Source organism: Taeniopygia guttata, chromosome 17 (genome assembly GCF_048771995.1).
Source record: "Taeniopygia guttata chromosome 17, bTaeGut7.mat, whole genome shotgun sequence".
NCBI lineage: Eukaryota > Metazoa > Chordata > Aves > Passeriformes > Estrildidae > Taeniopygia > Taeniopygia guttata.
The window spans coordinates 8,418,888-8,442,875 of NC_133042.1; the positions used below are offsets into that span (position 1 = coordinate 8,418,888).

At 48.8% G+C, this 23,988-nt stretch overlaps 1 protein-coding gene across 3 annotated transcripts in view; it reads left to right on the top strand.

Annotated features, from left to right (window-relative positions):
- COL5A1 (collagen type V alpha 1 chain) overlaps positions 1–23,248 on the top strand; it is a 128,266-nt gene extending 105,018 nt beyond the window's left edge. For 2 of the 3 annotated variants that reach the window (XM_041719683.2, XM_072936534.1), the window contains exons 42-66: positions 305–412; positions 1,591–1,698; positions 2,246–2,299; positions 2,967–3,020; positions 3,176–3,283; positions 3,365–3,418; positions 3,500–3,607; positions 3,717–3,770; positions 4,121–4,228; positions 5,209–5,262; positions 5,405–5,458; positions 6,055–6,108; positions 6,538–6,591; positions 7,230–7,337; positions 7,695–7,748; positions 7,842–7,895; positions 8,379–8,486; positions 8,936–8,989; positions 9,525–9,560; positions 10,305–10,358; positions 10,710–10,968; positions 11,310–11,422; positions 13,316–13,384; positions 18,314–18,547; positions 20,670–23,248. In XM_041719683.2, coding sequence (XP_041575617.2) covers positions 305–412; positions 1,591–1,698; positions 2,246–2,299; positions 2,967–3,020; positions 3,176–3,283; positions 3,365–3,418; positions 3,500–3,607; positions 3,717–3,770; positions 4,121–4,228; positions 5,209–5,262; positions 5,405–5,458; positions 6,055–6,108; positions 6,538–6,591; positions 7,230–7,337; positions 7,695–7,748; positions 7,842–7,895; positions 8,379–8,486; positions 8,936–8,989; positions 9,525–9,560; positions 10,305–10,358; positions 10,710–10,968; positions 11,310–11,422; positions 13,316–13,384; positions 18,314–18,547; positions 20,670–20,816 — 2,262 coding nt within the window. In that variant the 3' untranslated portion in view covers positions 20,817–23,248. Of the gene's footprint in view, positions 1–304; positions 413–1,590; positions 1,699–2,245; positions 2,300–2,966; positions 3,021–3,175; positions 3,284–3,364; positions 3,419–3,499; positions 3,608–3,716; positions 3,771–4,120; positions 4,229–5,208; positions 5,263–5,404; positions 5,459–6,054; positions 6,109–6,537; positions 6,592–7,229; positions 7,338–7,694; positions 7,749–7,841; positions 7,896–8,378; positions 8,487–8,935; positions 8,990–9,524; positions 9,561–10,304; positions 10,359–10,709; positions 10,969–11,309; positions 11,423–13,315; positions 13,385–13,439; positions 13,509–18,313; positions 18,548–20,669 lie in introns of all 3 variants that reach the window. The other variant, XM_041719684.2, reaches the window with a different exon arrangement.
- The last annotated feature ends 740 nt before the right edge of the window (positions 23,249–23,988 follow it).

The window sequence follows — 23,988 nt, forward strand, 5'->3', positions numbered from 1 at the left end:
ATGTGTCCCCAGGAACTGAGCTCTCTGCACCATCCAGAGGAGAATCCAGCCCTTCCAGGGATTTTAATTCAAATCCATCCCTTCCAGGGATTTTAATTCAAATCCAGCCCTTCCAGGGATTTTAATTTAAAAAAAAACAATCTGCAGGGCCCCTTAGGTTGGTGGTACCAACTGTTCACGTGGCAGTTATCCCATCAAACGTGCACAAACATGGATGGAGAGATTGGATTTCTCTCTGTCTGGGCATGGGTGAAGCTTGATGCTGCAGTTAAATCTCCTTTTCTCCTCCTCCTCCTTCCAACAGGGCTCTCCTGGGGAGCGTGGCCCTGCAGGATCAGCTGGCCCTATAGGATTGCCAGGGAGACCTGGCCCTCAGGGACCTCCAGGACCCGCAGGTGAAAAAGGAGCTCCAGTAAGTACCAGGATGGAGATGAACACTTGAGATGTGTGCAGTAGGGAGATGAGTGTGGAACCAGTCCTTGTGGAGATTTAAATTGTAAAAAAAAAATAAAGGATTCAATTGGAAAGGAATTCAATTAGAAGGGAATTTTCTCATCTTGAGCACATCAAACCACTGAATGTCAGCTGCTCAAGGGACACCCCTGTCAGGCTGTGACCCCGGGGACAGACATTTCCTCAGGCAATGAGAAGGCCTGGGGGCTGAAAAGGTGACACAACCTGTGTCACCTGCTGGTGACAAACAGCCAAAGGCCAGGCCTGTGGGCAGAGAACTGAGCCAGCTCCATCAGCAGGAGGAGCCAGAGGTGGCTTTGGTGATGGCAGGCTGCTCTGGTGGTGGTTGATTGAGATCAGAAGTGTTTCTCAGCCACGCTTGTTGGTTTGTTAGAAGCTCCAGCAGCTGATCCACAGGTGAGAATTTCCTGTGAATTAGTTTTAGGAACATCTGTCCTGCTGAGTACCTACACCAAGTGTCAGTCAGGGCAGGGATGGATTGGCAGTTTATGTGGCATCTAATTTATTTAGAGGGGAGCACCCAGGATTCAGATGCAATTCAATCATGGAACAGGAAACTGGAAAATATTCACTCTTTAGTTCCTATAAACAAACAAATTTGATTGAAAACTCCTGCTCAAAGGAGTACAAGTAGATGTTGACACAGAGATTGTTTTATTCTCTTCAGGTGGTTTTATTTGTCCAGAATCTCAGGATGGGCCTCCTGAGAACCCCCCTTAGTTGGGGGTCAGCCAGGGAGGGAGCAGCAGAGAGTGCTGGGGCAGCCAGGACCAGAATCAGCAAAAACTGGCTCGTGGGAGTAAAAATTACTCGGGGTCTTGTTTGTCATCCAGGCAGAGATGGCAGAGGGTTCAGATTAAATCAGATTATGTTGCTGTAGCAGTGAAATTGCAGCTGTGATCTGGGTATTCACTGCTTACATTTGCTTGTTCTTTTCATTATCCCTCAAGACAGAAGTTTTGTTTCATTTCAGACAAGGAGCACAGATGAAATATCAGCTGGAAGCGGCTCTGCTGTTCCTGCCCATCCAGCCAGGAGTCATTAGCAGCCGAATAAAACCTTGATGGGCTCGGTTGGAGAGCTCTGGGTGTGACCTGCCTGTTTTTCTGCTTCCAGGGGGAGAAAGGTCCCCAGGGACCGGCTGGCCGGGATGGCATCCAGGGCCCCGTGGGACTGCCAGGTCCAGCAGGTCCTGTGGGACCTCCTGGAGAGGATGGAGACAAGGTGGGGACAGCTCCTGCTGCGTGGGGTCACCCTGGCAAGGAACTGGGCACCCTTTGCACCGTGGTGCATCCCACAGTTGGGTGGGATGTGCTGCTGGAGGATTTCTGTGGAACTCACAGTCCCGTGGGATGAGCAGCAGCAGATGGGGCTCCGTGTGCTCTCCCAGCCACAAAATTCCCTGAAATCCAGTTTGCCTCCCCCTAAACCTGTAGCAGGTGCCTGCCCACAGATGTCCAGCTTCTCCAAATTAATTCCCTCTCTCATTAAGCCCCTCTGGAGTGGAGGATTCCCAGGAAACATCAGCTGGGACAAATCCCTTGTGGCTGCTCAAAGGGTCTGCAAGGTGCAGCTTCATGCATGGAGTGGCAGCTGAGGAATTGTAGGGTGGGAAAGGGTTTGGTTGCACCTGGAGTGGCCAAATCTCTGGAATTATTCAGCCCACTCACCTGTGGGATTTGGGATGGGGATGCAGACACAGAGAGCTGCTGCTGGGATGCTGAGGTGTGGAAGTGGTGATGGATTCATGTTGTCCCTTGGTTCCTGGCAGGGTGAGATCGGGGAGCCTGGACAGAAGGGCAGCAAAGGTGACAAGGGGGAGCAGGTGAGTGGAGGGGACTCTGCTGTAGCTGTTTCTCTTGAGTCTGCTTCGTTGTGTGACTTGCTGGAAATAGAAATTAAATTTATATAGTTTTCTAATGTTGATTCATCGTCTCTGCTTCATCAAATACCCACATGATGTAAAAAAAAGAGTGAGAGCCTCAAGTGGGAGCCTCCAGCTCCCAGGAACACTGAGATATTTCCACATCACCCACTTAGCATGCAAATATCTGTGAAACACGAGCAGTGTTGCCATCAAAGTTGGCTCTTTGGCTGAAGTTCTCTTTCTGATTTAGTTGAAGATGTCTCTGCTCATGACAGAGGGGTGGACCTGAAGATTTTTAAAGGTCCCTTCCAACCCAAACCATCCTGTAATTCTGTGGTAATTCCAGTTCCACACCCTTTTTGTGCTGCCCAGAGCCTGAGGAACATGAATTACCCAGCAGTTAGGGCTGAGTGTTGACCTTGCTTTGCTGCAGCAAAAATGTATTTGGATGTGTCTGCTCTCCATTGGCAGCAGGGTTGAGAGGTGCCCAGGGAGGCCTGACCCTGTTCTCCAGCTCTCTGTTGGGAATTAATGCAGTTCTAATGAAGATTGTATTGAAGGAATTCACCTTTTCCAGGTGAATTTGTCACTCTGCTCCTAACAGACATTTCCTTTTTTGTGGCAGGGTCCCCCAGGCCCCACTGGTCCCCAAGGCCCAATTGGTCAGCCTGGCCCAGCTGTGAGTATTGCTCCCTATTAACAGAAATCCCTTTTTTTTTCCCCAAAAAGCCTCCTGGGAAGCACTGAGGTGATTCCTGCCTGGCACTGCTGCTGCCCAACACGAGCAGGGGGTGGTGGGATGGGGTTTGTGTGACTCCATGTCTGTCCTTGTAGGGAGCTGATGGAGAGCCCGGGCCCCGAGGACAGCAAGGCCTCTTTGGTCAGAAAGGTGATGAAGGACCCCGAGGTTTCCCCGGCCCCCCTGGCCCTGTGGGCTTGCAGGTAATTTACAGCAAGCAGGGATGAGAGCTGGGGCTCACCTGAGATGCTCACAGCTAAAATTCATCCTCTGCTCCTCCACAGGGCCTGCCTGGACCGCCTGGGGAGAAGGGAGAAACGGGTGACGTTGGGCAGATGGTAAGGGGCGTCCTATTTCTTATTTCCTCACTGATATTGCTCTGAGAAACCCATCTGAAATTTGTCCTCCTTTCCTCTCAGGGCCCACCAGGCCCACCAGGACCCAGAGGTCCATCTGGGCCACCAGGAGCAGATGGTCCACAGGGTCCTCCTGGAGGAATAGGAAACCCTGGTGCAGTAGGAGAGAAGGTAAAGCAGGAGTTTGCTGCAGCACTCGTGCAGTGGCTTTGCTGTGCCAGCAGAAAACTCATCCCCCTGCAGAAATGTGAATATTTCCATCCTCTTTTTCCACGTGCAGGGTGAACCTGGGGAATCTGGCGAGCCTGGTCTCCCTGGGGAAGTTGGCCTGCCGGTAAGTGCCCCCTGGGAAAATCCACACATGGATGTGCTGGAGAGGTGTGGATGGGACAGCAGCAGGGACTGAACCAGCCCTGTCCTGGATTTGGGTATTGATGACACATTGCCACGTTGCTGGGTATTTATAGGATCACGTTTAGTCACCAAAGCTGGGCTGCCCACGACTCAACACCACCATGAACACCACTCAGTCCTTGTGGGAAGGGACTGTTAAATCATGTCCTTGTGTTTGGAGACACAAATAGAGCTTCTTGCTCAGAATTGATTAAAGCATGATTAGAGATCAGTATGGTTTGGTTTTTTTTTTTTTTCCTTGATAGTAAAAGTTTTTTTTTGCTTTTACAGGGCCCTAAAGGTGAAAGAGGTGAAAAGGGGGAAGCAGGTCCCTCTGGTGCTGCTGGTCCACCTGGCCCCAAAGGCCCACCAGGTGATGATGGCCCCAAAGGCAGCCCTGTAAGTACCCCCTCAGTCTTTCCTTGCCTTGCCAGCAGGGACTTCTGCATGAAAAGATGTTCCCAGAGACATCTGTGGAAATTTAAACTCATTTCCTAACCATGGAATTGTTCCTCTGGTGATCCATGAACTCAGACCCCTTCTTTAGGGTGCTGATGAGGGAAAGACCCCGCTGTACCATATTTCCCAGAAATACTGGAATTATCAGTGCTAGCAGGAATCTCACCCCATGGAGAGGAGCTGCAGTAGGGTCACTTTGTGTTTATGGCTTTCCAAGGTCTTCTGCACCAGAGCAGAGCTTCCAAAATAGGATCAAGGAGATCTATTGGATTTGGGAGCTGTACCTGCACACCCAGCTCCCTGCTGCTGCTGATTTCTACAGCTCTGGTGGAGCCAGGGGAGCTCTGCTGATTTTACCAGGGGACAATGGTACAGGGTTTATCTTGCAGGCTCCTCTGATGCCTGAAATTCGCGATGAGATAAGGCAAGATGGCACAAAGAAGCAGAGGAGGCAGGGGAGTTTAGTCATCCCTGCTAACAGATGGGATTTGGGATATCTGTGATGGGTTGCAGGCTGCTCCTGGAATCATGTGAAGCACCCGACAGACATTGCACGGGGAAGAACGGTGAAGTGTTTCAGTCATTAAATGCCCTGAGAGGCTCCTCCTGTGCAAAATGTCACACATTTGCAAAAGCAAAACTTTCCAATCTGCACATTCCCAAAGCTGGGAGGATTCTGCTGTCGCCCTGCCGAAGGATTTCTGAAAAACTGGGATGGAAGTCCCAGTGTTGCCTTTGGAGCTCTGGTAGTCAGGATGCAGATCTGGACTGGCTGGGGCAGGGTGCAAACTCTGCAGCTGCAAAGATGGGTTGTGCTTGTAGAAATTGGGATTTTACTCCATAGGGTGGCTCCCCATGTTGTCACTGGTGCTCTCCAGGTGCCACATCCCTGACTTGGGAATATTCTTCTCTCTTTGCAGGGTCCAGTTGGTTTCCCTGGTGACCCTGGTCCTCCTGGAGAGCCTGGCCCAGCTGTAAGTGTTGGTCTCACAGAGCTTCCCCCTCCTGGGGGGTGAAACTCAACTGGTGCTGCTCACTCCCAGCAGCTCCCCTGGCATTTCCTCTGCTTAGCACACCTTAAAAACACCTCCTTGTTCCTTTTTCCCTCCTTTTTAGGGTCAAGACGGTCCCCCTGGTGACAAAGGTGATGACGGTGAACCTGGACAGACTGTGAGTACCTGGAGAGATGAGAGCTGTTCACCAGAGTGCCCATGGCTCTGTGTCAGCTCCAGGGACAGTGAGCTGCTCATTCCCACCAGAATTTCCCAGTGGGAATTGCCCATTGAGGATCTCATTCCCTCCTGTGTCATCCATCCATGGATCCCTGCATCCCTCCATGGATTCATCCATGGATCCATCCCTCCATCCATCATCCATCCATCCATCCATCATCCATCCATCCATCCATCCCTCCATCCATCATCCATCCATCCATCCATCATCCATCCATCCATCCATCCCTTATCCATCCATCCATCCATCCATCCATCCATCCATCCATCCATCCCTCCATCCATCATCCATCCATCCATCCATCATCCATCCATCCCTCATCCATCCATCCATCCATCCATCCACCCATCATCCATCCATCATCCATCCATCCATCCATCCATCCATCCATCCATCCATCCATCCATCCATCCATCCATCATCCATCCATCCATCATCCATCCATCCATCATCCATCCATCCATCCATCCATCCATCCATCCATCCATCCATGGGGGCACTCATGTCTTGTTCCCTCCCCTCTCTCCCTGCAGGGTTCCCCTGGGCCCACGGGAGAGCCAGGCCCCTCTGGACCCCCTGGAAAACGGGTGAGTTGCCTTTTTTTAGGAAGATTTTCCCAAAAGCACTTACATTCACTTTTTAAAACTCATGGTGTTACTAAGCCTACAATAAAATGCTGTGTAAATACTGTGTAAAATACGTGATAATTCTAAAAAATAAAATGATGCACCATCCACAACCGTTGGAAATTGATGGGAAGCTGCCAGGCAAATCCCATGGATTTTTTTTTTAAAGATGTTAACAGTCTAAAGAAAATCTAAGGATGAGGTACTCCTGCTCTTCCTGCCTTGCTGGATTCATTTAGCAAGGAGCTAATTTAAAAAGCTTTTCAGGGATATTTGTCTCCATTTTGTCTCCTTCCCTGGGGCTGGAGTGTTGCTTTGCCAAATTCCAAGGGACCGGTGCAGATCAGCAGGATCTAATTGTGTTTTCCATCTATTTTGGGCTTTCTTTAGGGCCCTCCTGGTCCAGCTGGTCCTGAAGGAAGGCAAGGAGAGAAAGGAGCCAAGGTAAGAGCTGAATGGAATTTCACTTGTGCTATATCCTTGATATTCCAAGAGAATCTCCTGCCAAGCAGGGAGTTGATTTTGCTGCATGTTGCAGCAAATTAGCCTGAATTTTGGGCCACTGGCCTCAGACTGAGTTTGTGTTTCAGCCCTTAACAAGCTCTGTGGAGATAATTAGGGCTTGGTAAGGTCAGGGGAATGTTTTCCCTCGTTTGAAACATCCAAGTGCTATATTTGGCAATTTAATGTGCTGTAAATAATGGGGTGTGCAGAGCCCATGTCCTTTCCCAGGGCAAACAGGGCATTAATGGGCTGGGATTGTTTGGGTGGGAGTGCTGGGGAAATGGAGATGGGATTGGAAATTACAGATCCCGTTGTGGCAGCACGTGGGAGGGAGGATGGGTGGATGGATGAGTGTCCCTGAACCCAGGAGAGCTCAGAGCCAAAGGGTGGAATTCAGGCAAGGCTGGAAACTGAAGAAGTTTGGAGTTTGGAGAGTGGAGGAAGCAGCAGGAAAATCAAGGAGCAGAAAGTTTCATGTGCTTTGCATGGATCTGCATCCACTCCATGCCATCCTGGCACCCTCTCACAAAATTATCTAACACCCCAACACAAATTCAACATCCTGCCTCTTCATCCAGGGAGAAGCTGGTTTGGAAGGACCTCCTGGGAAGACTGGGCCCATTGGTCCCCAAGGTGCTCCAGGGAAGCCTGGCCCCGATGGCCTTCGTGGGATTCCTGGTCCAGTTGTGAGTATTCCCAGCCTGAGAAAGCTCAGGTTTGTTCCTGTACCCCACCTGGCTGGAAGATGCCTTTTCCCAGTGTTCTGTCCATGCTGGAATGCCTGACAGCAGATAAAACACATTTCATGGGAATGTTTCATTTGAGGCTTGGGTCTTCAGCCACTGTCCAGGAGTGATTTTCCTTGACCCACAAAATCCCTTTTCCAGCAGAGATTTGAGCATGGAAGGGAATATAAATCCTTTTGCTTTTGCCATCTGTGAAAAGCCAGGACAAACCTTCCCTGGCACAGGTGAATAATCAGAATATTCCCAGCTGGGAGCACTGCTGTCACTGGGAATGAGGGAATTGCACTTTTTTTACAGGGTGAACAAGGTCTCCCAGGATCCCCTGGCCCAGATGGTCCTCCAGGCCCAATGGTATGTCCAGAGCATCCAATTCCAGGAGTTTTTGAATGAGATTAATGAGTATGACACTAATTCATTTTGTTTTGTTTTCCCTGTGTCCCAAAGGGCCCTCCGGGTTTGCCTGGTCTGAAAGGAGACTCTGGTCCTAAAGGGGAGAAGGTGAGAATCCACACGAGATCCCATTGCATGATCCCAGGTGGGGTTTGGGGGACAAATGGCACTGCAGAGAGGTCCTGCAGCTGGCAGGACAAGGCTGGGGAGTGCCACCAGCCCCAGGGACAGCTTTAGAGGAGAGCTGGAGCACTCTGAGTGTGCCCCAAGGAGCTGAGCTGTGGAGGTGCAGAGCCCTGGCCCATTTTTGGGGTGATTCTCCACCCTATAAACTTTTCTATCACATATATATATATATATATTTATATAACCCCAGGGAATGAGCAGCTGCTCCAGTGCAGAGGTTCTTTCTATATTTGTAGCATTTTCTGCTGTAAAAATCTCCTATTTTTGTCCACTCTGCCACTTCCACCTCTCAGAGATTGTTACAAACTCCTCTCACCACACTCAGATATTTGTGGCTGGATCTAGAAATGTCTTTGCTCTCTCTCCAGTCAGAAATCCTAATTAACATCTGCTGTTTTCCCCCAGGGTCACCCAGGTTTAATTGGTCTTATTGGACCTCCAGGAGAGCAGGGAGAAAAGGGTGACAGAGGTCTCCCAGGCCCCCAGGGCTCAGCAGGACCCAAAGGAGAGCAGGTAAATATTCCCTAAAACCTTCCTGGAATGTGCTTTGGAGCATTGCACCCTCGAGGAGGAGCAGCATAGCAGAGATGGGCAACGCTGGCAGGAGCTCCTTGGCAATTTTTGAAGGATATTTTCTGTATTAATGTGGTTTATTCTATGTGTGAAACATGGATCTGCTCCAAAATGACCCATTTTAGTGGGAAGCAAATTCTCAAGGGTCCTATGAAAGAGCTGAATAGACTTGGAGGGATGGTGCCATTAAATATTCATCTGAAGGGCTGATTTTTAAAAGTGTGAGCCTAAATGAGATAGGAGATACCTTGTCCATGCTCTAAAAACCAGGTAAAGCTCCAGACTGGACTGGAATCCCCCCAAAACTGGGTGCTCACCTGTGAGCAGGGGTTGGGTGTGTAATTTCAGGCCAGAATTGCAGATCAGTGTTATTTTCTGTTATCTTTTAGGGTATCACAGGTCCCTCTGGACCCATCGGACCTCCAGGGCCCCCAGGATTACCGGTAGGTGACAACCAAAAACCTTGGAATTTCCTGGGAGCTGCACAGGCCCTCAGGAGCCACTTTGGTGCTCCCAGGAATGCCCAGCACAGCCCTGGCTGTAGAATGGGTTTTTTGGGTTTTTTTTAAAAACCCTTGGATGAGTTTTAGGAGTGCTGGAAGTGATGTGGGAAATCAGGAAATTGTCCCACCTTGTTTCCCTTCCCCTTTCTTTTGGAATATCCACAATCCCATGGGGATTTCTTGCCCTTTTTTGCTGATTTTTATCACTTTTTATCACTCTGGGGTGCCCAGCTGGGTGTCCTGAGCACGGGGCTGGGTTCAGCCCCACGTTCCAGGAATCACCCAGCAGTTTCCCCAGTCCCCACTGGGCAGGAGTGTGGAGCTCTGCCACAAAAGCTTTTTGTCTGTTGGCAAATAAAAGCTGAAGTGGAGGTGGGAAATGGAAATAGAAAGGGGAGTAGATTTTTAAAAATTCCCTTTTTGAACTCTCTGCTTGGAAATGAGCTGACTCCTTTCTGTATTTGTCTCTCCACAGGGTCCACCTGGTCCCAAAGGTGCTAAAGGCTCATCAGTGAGTATGGGCACTGAAGGAGGAGGCTGAGGGGTTTTTATTGAATGTAGGACACGCTGGGAGTCCCCTCATCAACAAAATTAATGCAATTAGCAGAGAGGACTTAGCAAACTCTGCCTTTCCAGGCAGCCTAAGCCCAGGAGTGATAATTGAGAAAGGTTTCTGTGCCACCACTGCACTTCCCTGAAGAGCAGAGCAGCAGAGATCACAAGGAGCAATCCAGTGCTGAGTCCTGAGGAGAAAAGCTGCTGCTGGAGAGTGGAGGGGATTAAAAATAGCCCGTGAAAATAGGGAGGTGGGGAGCTGGAAAGTGAAGAACTCAGTGAGAAATGAGACTCTGGAGCTTCGTGGTGCAGACCTGCTGTGCAGGCAGCTAAAAATTCCTCTTTTGGGCAACTTCTTAGTGTGTTTTAGCCATCCAGAATTCGATGTTTTATTAATTTGAAGATTTTATTTGACTTGCAGAACTGTTGGATTGATTGGGAGAGTTAAACATTTTATGCATAAGAAAGTATAAGAAAAATCTGACTGTAACTCCAGGTGTTTGATCTTTTCTTTCACCTGAACACCAAAAATAACCAAAAATATCATTTTCTTGGGATGGGGGTACAGGGAGACTCCTCTTGCGTGCCTGAAGGGACAAAAATGAACTTTCATTAATTAAAATAATGTTTGGGATGTGATAAAAGTAACCAGGTGAATTCCCCTGAGTGACTCCTGATTTTCCCTTGTTTTTCCATCCAGGGTCCCACAGGTCCAAAGGGTGAATCAGGTCTTCCCGGGCCCCCAGGGCCTCCTGTAAGTAGAACCCATAAGGTGAAGCATGAAACGAGGTTCAGACTTCGTGGGTGCTGGAATTTGGGAAGCAGAAAATTCTCTGGGCAAAAATTCCTTGCTAATCGTAGCAATGGGCTGGAATATCTTGGAGACACTGGGGGAGAAAGGATGGGAAGAGGGAATTTATTAATGGGAAGAGGACAAGGGAAGGTGGAAAATGTTGAAGCCAGAGGGTTTGATCAGCATCATCCACGGCTGTTTTCCATGTCCAGTGTGTATTTTGGGATGTTGCTGCTTTGTCCATCTTTTGTGTCCTTTTCCAATGGAATGAGAAGTTGTGTCTTTTTTTTTTTTTTTCCCCCCCAAAATTAGGGTCCTCCTGGAGAAGTCATCCAGCCCCTGCCCATCCAGGCTGCCAAGAGGACCAGGAGGAACATTGATGCCAGCCAGCTGCTGGATGATGGCAATGCTGACAACTACATGGACTATGCTGATGGCATGGAGGAGATTTTTGGCTCCCTGAACTCCCTGAAACTGGAAATTGAGCAGATGAAGCATCCCTTGGGCACTCAGCACAACCCAGCACGCACCTGCAAGGACCTGCAGCTCTGCCACCCTGATTTCCCAGATGGTGTGTCCCAGGATAGAGGGGATGGAGGGAATTCTGTCTCCAGATGAACACAGAAGTGAGGGTTGGATGAGCAGGAATTTGGGGAGTCCATGGGGGATGTGGCTGGTGGAGAAGGAATATGTAGAGCTGGACTGGATATCATTGGATGGCCCTTTCAGCTGAAATGTTCTGTTCTAAAAATGGGGCTATGGAATGAAAAACCTTCAGCTGGCACCAGAACATGACCAGTTTTCAAAAACTACATAAAAATAATAACCCATGAGAGGTGAAACATCCCAGGTGAGGAGGTTGCTGAAGTGACCTCTGAGCTGATCATTCTTCCCTTCTCTTCCCTCATCCAGGTGAATACTGGGTTGATCCCAACCAAGGGTGTTCCAGGGACTCTTTCAAAGTTTACTGTAATTTCACAGCTGGTGGAGAGACCTGCATCTTCCCTGATAAGAAATCTGAAGGAGTAAGTGCTCACCACCTTTGCTTTCCCCTCTGTCCTGGTGATAGATGATTTCTGGATATGAATATTCATAGACAGCCAATTGCACAGCAGCAAGGAAGGATCAAAGATCCAGAAAGTTCTTTTGTTACACAACATTACCTTCTGAAATAATACGGAATATGTTGACAAAGAGAAAATCAGATTTAAACTGTGATTTGGGACAAACCTCTCATGTTTTCCCAGGCATAATAAATGCTAAAACCTTAATTTTTTGGACTTTGCTGTCCAAGGCAGGGCTGTGTGTTGGTGCAGGAACTGGGAGCTCTGTTTAACTCATTCCCTCCCACAGTCCTGCTCCACTGCCTGCATGCCCAAGCACCACTGATTTCCTTCTCCTCCCTGTGTCTCCAGGCAGGGCAGATAAATGTTTACCTCCTGTCATTTTTCCTGCTGTTCCCTGTGGGTAAATGATCCTAAATGATTGCAGGCAGGCTCAGAGCTCTCCCTGGCACCGCTGCACGAGGTTGATGCATTTATTCGTGTGATGATGCTCTTAGCTCAGCCATCCCCATCGTTTTTGTCCTGTATCCCTGCACTCTGTTTTCCAGAGCTGCCTGGGGACCAGCTGTGGCCCTGGCCAAGCAGAAACACAACAATTCAGCCTGGGGGAGCTGTGCCAGTGTCACAGTTGTGCTCCAGCTGTGACAAAGCCGAGCTGTTCTCCTGCTGCATTTCATCCACCAGAAATGTGTGTCAGCACAGCACAAAGCACACGCCACATAAATCCTCCCTGAGTTTTTCCTGGGGCTGTTTAAAGAGGAGATGGATTTCCTCTTCCTTTGCATCAGTGAGCTGTGTTTTTCCTCAAAATCTGACAGCTCAAAAAGCAGAGTCTGGCCATGATCTTGCAGGGGCCTGAGCTCCTGCTGTGCTGGTTCACTGAGGGGCTCTGTGGAGCTGCAGCACTCCTCAAATACTAATTTCATGCTGGGATCCATAAGAAAAAACTCCTCCCATCCAGAGGGATGCACCACTCCAGCCCTGGGTGGTGGCTCTTTGCATCCCTTTGGATGGAAGAAGTTTTTTCTTATGGATCCCAGTTTTTTTTCTTATGGATCCTGAGTGGGTTTGTGATGAGCCACAGCAGAGTTTCAGCCGTGGCTGCTCTCAACTCATCCCTCCCCCAGCACAAGCGCTGGGATTTGCTCTGCAGGTGATGTCCTGCAAGGGGAAGGACAGTCCCCAGTCACCTGCAGCTGGGCTGCTGTTTTGGGAGAGGTTTCCAGCACAAATGAAGGTGTTGTGGGAGGCTGAGGGAGCAGCCACGCTTCTTCCTTGTGCTCTGACTCAGCTGCTGAGCTGGGGCTGCCTTAAGGATGCTCTGCTGGCTGATTCCTTGGTCAGGTCACCCTGTTCAGGGCACTCTGGGTCCCTGGAGCTCCGTGCTGTGTGTCCAGCACCTCAGGCAGGCAGAGGCTTTTCCTTAATCACATCCTTTGCCTTTCCCAGCCCCACAGCACCTGGATTTGGCATTAGAGAGGCACCAGGCTTCTCCAGCACCAGCACTGCCCTCCACACGAAGATCAATGCGCCTTTTCCCATCCACGCTTCCTTTTTCCCTCTCTGTCTTTCCCTTTAATTTTCCTGCCACTGCTGGATTTGCATCCCAAGTTCCTAGGAGGCAGAGACAGCCCTTAGCAGAGGAGGCTGGTGCCAGAGCAGCACCACTCCATCTCCTCTGCTTCAGAGCCACCTCCTGCTCTCATTACAGATGTATAAAGATTGAAAAAAAAAGATTTTAAAGCAAGCTGGACAGTTTCAATAAGACATGCAGACTCTGGAATGAAAGTAACCTTTTTAATTTTGATTTTTTTTTTTTCTTTCTCTCTTCCCTCCTTGCTGTCCACAAACTAGGCTAGAATTACTTCCTGGCCCAAGGAAAACCCAGGCTCGTGGTTCAGTGAATTCAAGCGCGGTAAACTGGTAAGATGCATCCTGGTGCTCGCTGTTTCCTTTAACCCCCTGTCATATTTTACAGAGTAAAATGGCTCGTTGGCCCAAAGAACAGCCTTCCACATGGTATAGTCAATACAAGCGGGGGTCCTTGGTAAGTGGCTAACCCTGGCCCTGAATCAGAGCTTGTCACCTGCTTTGGTATGGCCGAGCTGCTGCCCTCTGCATGCACACTAACCCCCTGCAGGCACCGGGAGGTGTTTAAGGTGGAACGCTGAGAGAGACCCCAAACACACCGGGGGGCTTGGGCCAGTCTGCCTGACTGGGAACTGGGAACTGGGAGCTGAGCTTTGACACTCGGGGCGTGTCCTGGGGAGCCTGGGGCAGGTTTTTCTGCACAGAGCCCTGCAGGAGAGCTGCATCCCATGGGGAATTCTGCATCCCAGAGGGAGAGCTGCATCCCACGGGGAATTCTGCATCCCACAGGGAATTCTCCATCCCACAGGGAGAGCTACATCTCACAGGGAGTGCTGCATCCCACAGGGAGTGCTGCATCCCACAGGGAGAGCTGCATCCCACAGGGAGTGCTGCATCCCACAGGGAGAGCTGCATCCCACAGGGAGTGCTGCATCCCACAGGGAATGCTGCATCCCACAGGGAATTCTCCATCCCACAAGGAGTGCTGCATTCCACAGGGAATTCTGCATCCCAGAGGGAATTCTGCAATCCCACAGGGAGTGCTGCATCCCACGGGGAATTCTGCATCCCAGAGGGAGTGCTCCATCCCACAGGGAATTTTCCATCCCAAAGAGAGATCTCCATCCCACAGGGAGAGCTGCATCCCACAGGGAGAGCTGCATCCCACAGGGAATTCTCCATCCCACAGGGAATTCTCCATCCCACAGGGAATGCTGCATCCCAGAGGGAATGCTGCATCCCACAGAGAATGCTGCATCCCACAGGGAATTCTGCATCCCACGGGGAGTGCTCCATCCCTCAGGGAAAGCTGCATCCCGCAGGGAGAGCTGTTGCTGTCTCCTCCTCAGCCCCCTTTTTTTTTTGGGTGTCCCAATTTTGGGTGTCCCCCAGCAGTGCAGCCTTACCCCAAGAGCTGATAGGTCCCTAAAATGCTGCTCCAGCCCTGAGCTGGCCTCCAGGGGATGGAGCTGCTCACCTCTGGCCTCTCTGGGACAGGTTTGCCCCAGAGGGTGGATTTTATTTCCCATGTGGAGATGAACCACGCTGGGAACTCCCATGCTGACCCCAGAGCTTGGGAGAACCAAAGTAATTTATTTGAAGGAAGATTTCCAGCCAAGCCTAGTGGAAAGAAATTTAACTGAGTCACAATTAAGGATATTTTTCTATGGGGGAAGAGCAAGTCGTGATGTCAGCAAGGAACAAACCAGAAAAAACTCTGGTTTCTTATCTTGTCACAGGACATGCACATTGTGGGGAGCTCATCCCCACAGAGACCCAGTGCTGGGCAGGGATGTCAGATTTGTGTCTCAAGCCCCAGAATTGTCCCCCTGGCACATCAGTTCCTGTAGAATTAGCACAGAACGAGCTCAGTCAAACCAGGAGAATGTGGGAACAGGCAAATATTCCATGGATACAACCAGCCTGCCCAGGGGCAGGAGATGCTCTGTTGTGTCCCACTGAGTTGTCCCCTCCCCAGGGCAGGGGGTTCCTGCAGTGCCCCAACTTCCACCTTAAAGGGAAAACAACCCAAGCCCTGCGTTGTTTCCCAACGTTTGCCACAATCCATCGCCACTAAAACACATTTTGCTCTGATTCTGCCCTCGAGGAGGACACGGCTTCTGGGGCTTCTCTGCATCATCAAATCAGGCTGCAAAGCCCAGGCTTCAGCCTCCTGGCTCCTCAGAGGGCAGCACTCATAGCTTAATTACAGAGCACTTCATCAGTTCATGTTCCAAGTACCTCCACTTCTCCATCTCCCCTGCTTCTCTTTTTCCCAGCTCTGTTAGAGGCTCAGTTGCCAGCCTAGAGCTCAGGGCTTATTCTCGTTTAGATAAAAACATTTCTGGTGCTACTTGGAGCTCTTTGTTCCATCCTTTTGTGTTGTCATTTTCCTGCCTATTTTTTTTTTTTTCACCTGTCCTGCTTTTTCTATTTGGAAAAATAAAAAAGCCACCAGTATGTGGAAGACCTACCTAAGGAAACCACGAAACAGTCAAACACCCAGGCCATCAAAGTTTTATTTGTTTATTTATTTAATATTAGCTCTGATTTTTGCCTCGCTCAGTACTTGGAACCATTAGATTGGCAAATTGAGGAGACATTTGCCTGGTGGGTCCAAAATCAGCTGAAATTTGTGTGTGGATGGGCAGAATCAAAAAGGAGTTTGAGTTCCCCTCTGGGTGTAATCCTGCTCCTGTTACTCCATGGAGAAGGTCCTGGTGCCTTGGGGAGCCCCAAATCTGAGAGAAGATTTCCAATGCTGCCAAGGGCCCCATATAAATCCTGGGATTGCGCAGCTGGGCAGATGCTGCCTTTCTTCTGGAGACACCTGAAGTAAGAGGGATGCAGTAAATATGAAATACAGCCAAACCAGCTGGGTTTGATGCTCCCACAGCATCATTAATCAATGCTGCAGAGCCCTCGGAGCCAATTCTTTACCTTTCCTCAGGATGCAGCCAAGCTGTGTTTAGAGGGATGAGAGGCTTGCAAATGTTTTCTCTGTGTATGTTACACACAATTCCCAGGAGCTCTAGCAAGGCCTGCCTCCCATCCCATCCCAATCTCCTTATCCCATCCAAATGTCCTCATCTTCCTCATCTCATCCCAAACCTCCTCATCCATCCCATCCCATCTCACCCCATCCTGTCCTGTCCCATCCTATTTCATCCCATCCCTTTCCATTCTGTCACATTCCATCATCTTCCATCCCCTTTCTTCCCATCTGTCCCCATCTCATCCCACTGTGTCCCATTTCATCCCATCCCATCTCGCATCATCCAGCCTTCATCCCATCCCATCCCATGCCAGTCTCCTCATCCCATCCCAAACCTCCTCATCCCATCCTATCCCATCCCAAATCTTCTCATCCCATTCCATCCAAATCTCCTCATCTCATCCCAAACCTCCTCCCCATCCCATCCCAGCCCATCCCATCCCATCCACATGACACCTGCCAGCACAGAGAAAAGAGGAAAGAATTGGATTTTCCCCAGCTGAGAAAACATCGTGCACAAAAGCAGTTCCCAGTGGCTCCACTTGGAAAGCTGGGACAGGGCTTCACAAAATCTGCACAACAAAAGACCCCTTAAAAGGCAATCAGGCTGCAAAACAAGCATTGGTTTGAAATAAAACCAAATAAGAGAAGGTCCTGCAGCTCAGTAGTGCCACACTGGGTGTGTGACAAGCCCTTGGCATTTTTTGTCCCCTTTCTTCCACGTGCTGGTGGCTTTCTGGTAGCTCCTCCTGGCATGCGTGGCTCTCTCCTGGTCAGTCACATTTAACTCTCAGGAGGACAGCGCAGCAGCATCCTGACAACCGGTTGGTATCTTTGTTTATTTGGATTATCTCTTTTAATTTAGTGGTTTATTGTGGTTACCAATCTCTTCTACCGTTTGCAGCCTGCACCACAACTCGAGGGTTCGTGGTACCTGGAGGAAATCCACGCTGGTTGGGTGCCTGTGTTTGGTTCCTGGTTGTTTCTAAAGATACCCTCAGTCCATCCAGGGCAGTAATTTGGAGATGCCACCTCAAGCACAGCCAGTTCATACCTGCAAAATCTCATTTTGTGAGCCATGAAAGTCCCACAAAGTCCTGAATCCCCCAAGTGCTGGGATTGGGTTTCAATATTTTATTTTTTTTATAGGAATACATTCTCCTGCATGGGAGAAAAAGGAGCCTGGTGGGCAGAATGGAGCAAATCCCGGTGTGCAAGACTGGGATTCACAATCTGTGTTCACAACAGGGGAGCAAATCCATTTTCCCCTTACCTGAGCAGAGCTTTTCCAACCAGGGCAGCGCCCAGTCCTCAACAGCAGGGCCAGCGTTGCTGCAGATGCAATGCAAAGATTGCATCAAACCCAAGGAAAAAGACTGGGGAATATCCCAGGGTGTGCAGGGCAAAACACCCCCAGCAGTCAGAAATTTGTGTCAGACGGGACAGGGAAATAAAGCCCTGAACCCTCACAGAAATTCACCTTCTCTCCTCTTCAAGAGCTGGAGAAATAAGCTCAACATTGGCTTAACCTTGATACATACCCCAAATTTCCACCCTCTTGCAACCAGGGTTGAAATCCCCTTGTCTTTGTTTGCCCCTGCCCTCTTTAGATTTAAATGTTTTGCTCACAACCTCACCCCATCCAGCAGGAGAGAAAAACGTTCCTGGGCGAGCAGAGCAGCATCTGTGGTGACACGGGTGTCTCTCAGAGCAGTGTCTGTGCTGGTGACACTGGTGTCCCTCAGAGCAGTGTCTGTGCTGGTGACACTGGTGTCCCTCAGAGCAGTGTCTGTGCTGGTGACACTGGTGTCCCTCAGGAGCAGTGTGGTGACACTGATGTCCCTCAGAGCAGTGTCTGTGATGGTGGCACTGGTGTCCCTCAGAGCAGTGTCTGTGGTGGTGGCACTGGTGTCCCTCAGGAACAGTGTGTGCTGGTGACACTGGTGTCCCTCAGAGCAGTGTCTGTGGTGACACTGGTGTCCCTCAGAGCAGTGTCTGTGGTGACACTGGTGTCCCTCAGAGCAGTGTCTGTGGTGACACTGGTGTCCCTCAGGAGCAGTGTCTGTGGTGGCACTGGTGTCCCTCAGAGCAGTGTCTGTGCTGGTGACACTGGTGTCCCTCAGGAGCAGTGTGGTGGCACTGGTGTCCCTCAGAGCCCCCAGCTCAGGAGCAGTGTCTGTGCTGGTGGCACTGGTGTCCCTCAGAGCCCCTGGCTGTGTTTCCCTGTCCCTCACTGCCCGGTGTTGTCCCTTCTCCCCCTCTCCCAGCTCTCCTACGTGGACTCGGACGGGAACCCCATCGGGGTGGTGCAGATGACCTTCCTGCGTCTCCTGAGCGCCTCGGCCCGCCAGAACATCACCTACAACTGCTACCAGTCGGTGGCCTGGCACGATGCCACCACCAACAGCTACGACAAGGCCATCCGCTTCCTGGGCTCCAACGACGAGGAGATGTCCTACGACAACAACCCCTACATCCGAGCGGCCCTCGACGGCTGCGCGGTACGTGGGGGCTCCCGGCCTTGGGGACACCCTGGGGACACCTTGGGGACACCTCTGTCCCCTCCCCTGCTTGGCCAGCACCATCTTCCCCAGAGCAGATCCCCCTCAAAGTCACGGTGCTTCAGGGTTGTCCTTAACACGGGAGACATCAAGGTGCTCCTCTCTAAGTTGGAAATAAATGATTCCATGGGAATCCGTGCTCCTGCTTGAAGCCAGGGGAAGCTGCAGCACCTCCAAGAGCCAAATTAATCTGATTAATCCAAATTATCTGCCTAAAAGTGCTGCTTGCTTTTAAAAGTTTCCCTGTGCTTTTGTTCTCACCCAATTCCTCACAGGGGGAGAGGTGAGCGATGGGTTGGAAATTTGTAGGGTTTAATCAGGATCTTTGTAACTGCTTCCAGAAATTCTTGGAGGCAAAGCAGGAAGGGTTAGGTTGGAATTTTTGTTCTTGCAGGCCCAGGAAGGTTCTGGGCTGCGCTGCTCATGGGGTGCACAAGCATAACCACAATTTCCAAAGGTGCCTCACCTCCTCCCTTTCCTTCTAACTCCTCTTGGATGCTTGATTTGGGTTTAAACTCTGAAAATTCTGCCCTCAGGAGATAAAAATTTGGCAAAGCAGGTGCTGCTTGCATTTATTTTGAGCCCCAGCTTGCTGGTGTAAAAACATGCATAATTCCCACCCTCTGGAACTGCAGCACTTGGAGCCCACGGGACAGAAAGATTGAGATGTTTGACAGAAAAAGCTCCTCTTGTAATTTGAGATTGAAACGCTTCTGTTCTGGCACAAACAGATTTTTTACTGATGGAGCAATGAGGAAAATCAGATTAGAACTTTCAACACATTCCTGGAGAGGGAAAGGGCATCCAGCCCCCTTCTGGAAACACTAAGGAGAAGTTTATCCTCAAGTTTTTCATGTCTCCTGCAGACATAAATAACATCCTTGGGAAGAAGGGCCTTCTCCTTCCTTCCCCTTCTGAATCTCAGGGTTGCTGGAGGACCACGTGTTTCAGGTTTTAAAGTGGATGAGCCTCCTGAAAACCTCTACCTCTGGGGCAGATAAATCGGATTAATCTGCTACCCTGGCAGATCATGCTGCCCAAAGCACAGGCGGAATATTTGAGATTTATTTATTTACTTAAAGGAGTTTGGGGTTTACAATTGATCCTCTACATTAAAGATGATTTCAGTCTGACTCTTAGACCCATAAAAAGCCCATTAGGAATTTAGAGAACTCCACCAGGAGTTTAGAGGTGCTTTTATGTCTTTTTTGGGAATGAGTGCTACAACCCTTCCAATTGCTGGGCTGTGCTGGGTTAAAGGTTGGACTTGATGAGCCTAAAGGTCTTTTCCATCCTAAATGATTCCAGGATTGATGAATGCAGGAATTGTGGAGATGAGGTTGAGCTGCCCCACACGGTGTTACCCCAAAGGTCCTGCTGTAGTGGGGAGGCTGCTGAAGCCAGAGGAGCACCAGGGCTGATGTTCTTCCCATAATTTGAATATGTTTTTCCTGAACTTCCAGCCCTTTCTCATAGCTGTGCTCCAGCCTGTTCTCCCGAGCCACACAAATCACAGGGAAAGGTAGAGCCCAAAGCTGCTCCATAAATTCTCTTGTTTGTGCAGCTTTGTACACCCTCAGGGGGTACTTCTGCTCCTCTAATTATTATTTATATTTTGGAAAGAACTCTGTGGCCACCATGGCATGATAAAAAGACAGCAACACCTTGTGAATTCCACCAAACTTTAAATGTGATCTTTTCACTAATATATTAGAATTAAATTGCTACCATTTGCCCAACAAGCCAGGTGTGTCCTGGGGGAGGGAAAACAACCTTTCCACAGCCACAGTTTTTCCAGGTTCCCATTCCAGCTTGGAAATGTGCTGGAGCAGAGTTAGAGTGTCATGACCAGCTTCTGCTCCAAGATCTGAGCATCTCCCAAAGGTTTTTCAGCACATGTGTTAAACGTACAAATAAATTTGTCTGGATGGTGGTGACTCCGATTTGGGTCTAAGAAAACCCAGGAAAAATCAACACCACATTCCCAGCAGAGTGGCGATTATTCAGTTGTGCTGATGTTGGTTTGGAGGCATCCTCAGAGCTCCTCTTTCCTTCATTCCAGGCACGGAAGGGCTACCAGAAAACCATCCTGGAAATCAACACGCCCAAAGTGGAGCAGGTCCCCATAGTCGACATCATGTTCAATGACTTCGGAGAAGCGGCACAGAAATTTGGATTCGAGGTGGGACCAGCTTGCTTCCTGGGCTAAAAGAGCCACCTGAACCTAGTCTCCAAATGAGCAACCTCGTAACCTCATTGCGCCATTTAATTAAAAACAAAAAAAGAGAAAAAAGAAAAAAAAACGGAGAAAAAAAAGAATTCCTCGTCACGTGCACGGTCTGAAACTGGACAGCGATGGGTTATTATTTTTTTTTCCTCTCTCCCACCTATTTTGTTGTGCCCCTGGTTTTGCCCCCAGCCCCTCTGTGCCCCCTCAGCCATTCCCAGGATGGATATGGAATCTCATGACCAACAGCCCCACACGGAGACCTGGCCCTGTCCCTGCTGCCACCGCTGCTGCCCCGTGGCCACCGAGCTGAGCCCACCTCCAGCAAACTCCTCCTGCCTCCTCCTCTTCTTCTTCTCGCCAGGAAGCGTTTGTTTGTTCCTAAGGAAAAAATAAAATGGAAAAAACTTGAAATTCCTCGTGTCCAGCTCGATGTTGAAGTCCCGGCAGTCCTGGATCTGAAGCTCCTCAGAGGGGTTTTGTTGCCTTCCACGAGGTTTGGATCAGCTCCAGCAAGGAGATGCCACGGCCAATTCCAGAATTTTCCGTGTTTCCTCCGCTGAGTTTGCCTCATTCCACGTTTCCCAAAGTGCTGACTCAAGGTCACACTGGGCATCTCCTTGCCGTGTCTTAAAGGTGCTTCTATTTTTGTATGTTTGTGAGTAAATGTTTGTGTCGTATTTTATTTGAAATGTTGGAATGTTTCCGCCTTCAAACCATGCAAGTGACCTTGTCTGTATTAAAGCCAGCCCATCCCAGCCGAGCTTCCAGCTGGGAATGAAGACAGCAGCTCCTGTCCCTCTTCCCAGCCCCAAACTGGGATCTGGAGCCTTGGAATTACCCCCAGGATCAGCTGCAAACCAGCCCCCTGAGCCACAGATGCCTTTTGCAATTATTCCTTTCCAAATGAAGAAAAGCCACTTTTTAACAAATTCCCTACAAATCCCCTGATCTAAAAGCAGGATCTGCATTGAGTCTCTGCCTTTTCATCCACTTGCTTAATATTTTAAATTAATTCTCCTTTTTTTTCTTTCAGCATTTCTTTAAAATTATAAGAATTAAACCTGAATCCATTCCCAGTGGCGGATCCCAGTGGCAGGGGAAATCCATTTGTCCTCTCTGAATATCAAGAATAAAAATAAAAACGAAAAAAAAAAAAAAGAAGAAAAAAAAAGGTGCTTTTTATAGTTATTTTTACATATCTCTGTGGTGCTATCTGATAATTTTAACACAACACTGGGGATACCCTGCCACTGGCCAATCTCCCACTTGGCTTTTTAGGCACTTTCAGGCAGATTTTGACTGCTGATAAATGCATGGCACCTTCTTATCTCTTCTGTCCAAATCCTGCTCCTCTCCTTCCTTGGATGTAAAAAAAGCATTAAATGTCCTTACAATTTTTAAAATTATTATTATTATTATTATTTTGGTTTTCCCAAGGATATCCATGTCTTTTCCCGGTTGGAAGCAGAGCAGATTGTCCTCAGTGGCTGAACCTTTGTGGTGCTAATTTATGTCGATGTTGGGTGTCCTGAAGCCGTGGGGGTGCTGCCCGCCCAGCAATCCGGGGAATTTGCAATTTTCCTGCTCTTCCCACTTTTTTTTTTTTTTTTTTTAATTCCTTCCACGGCTCACAACATGCTGACACCCTCTTCTTTTCCCATTTATTTTGCCTCCTTGCCTGTTTTCCTTCTTCAGGTCTCTCAGCTGGAAAATAACTGTTGCAAGGTGGGGTTTTTTTATAAATTATTATTATTATTATTCAGCTCAAGGGGGATTTTTCACCACCAAGGAAAAGACATCACATTTACTGTGAAAAAAGCCTATATATGATGTCTTTTCTCCCCTCCTGCCCAAACTGAGAGCAGCAGCATCCGAGGAAGGGAGGCAAAGCCGTGCTGGAGGGAGCGGTGATGCCAGCGGTGCTTTTTGGAGGAGCCGTGTCCATCCCTCTCCCTTCTTCTCCTGTGCTCTCTCCCACTTAAGGGAAATTTAAAAAAAAAACCCAAAAGGTGCTACCCTAAAAACTGCAGACTCCGGGCAGCAGAGCAGTGAAAAGGAATTTAGGATAATAAATAAGGAATTCAGCTTCTCAGTCACCTTGGCAACAGCGGGAAGGGCAGGAAAGGTTGCACATCCCAGCAAAGCCATATCCTGATATTTCTGATATTTGTCCACACCTGTGTGTCTGCCCAGGTCATGGGATTCTGTTCTCAATTTTCTCATCAAGGGAGCTTTTTTTTTTTTTTTTCCTTTGATTTCTCTGCTTGAAGAAGAAGAAAAAGAAAAAAGAATGAAAATTTCCTCTGTTGAATTCCACAGTGTTGTAATTGTACTGAGCTCCCAACTGTTCCGATCCCCCCCAGACCACTTAGCTACGGTATATTGCAATAAAATTACTACTTGTATTTGCAGACCTTCTTTTTGTGTAATTTTATTTCCCTCCTCCCCTTAATATATATTGACTTGAACAAATGTTGATAAGAAAAATAAAACCTATGGAAAAAAAACACCCAACTTTTAGTACATAAGGCCCTTTTTAAAATATAGTGTCAAATGCCGTATTGTACATTTCTTCAAAGTCCAATAAACATGTCATAAAATTTAAGTGTAATGCCCATAAGAGCTATTTTTAAATATTTTAAACCTGTGTAATAAAGGAATAAATGTAATAGATTTTTTTTTTCAATAAATCAAGTTTACTGTTCCACCTAAATCCCCGTGATGTTGAATCTCTTCTTGGAGTTGATTGCAGCAGGATTTCCTCAGGACCCCCCTGCCCTGTGGAGCCTGGAAAGTTCATCAGAGGAGCAGTGGAAGTGCTTAAAGGTAAATAAATCCTGTAAAATACAATCCAAACCCACCATGAGGAGAAATTCCAGGCCTGGAATTGTTTCTTTATTGGGTTTTGTCTTTTTTTCATCAGTGAGAAATTCCAGTGCAAAAATCCAACCCGGTTTTGGTGGCTGGGATGTGGAGGAGAAGATTATGTGGCCACCTTCTTCTTCACCTTCTCCACAGTAGCAGAAGAGTCACCAGAGGAGTTTTTCTGATCTTCTTATCCCAATTCAGGAAAAAAAAAAAATTTCCAGCTTATTGGTGAGCTCCTCAACCCCTAATTTCCCATTCTTGGCCCCAAGGCTCTGCTGTGTGG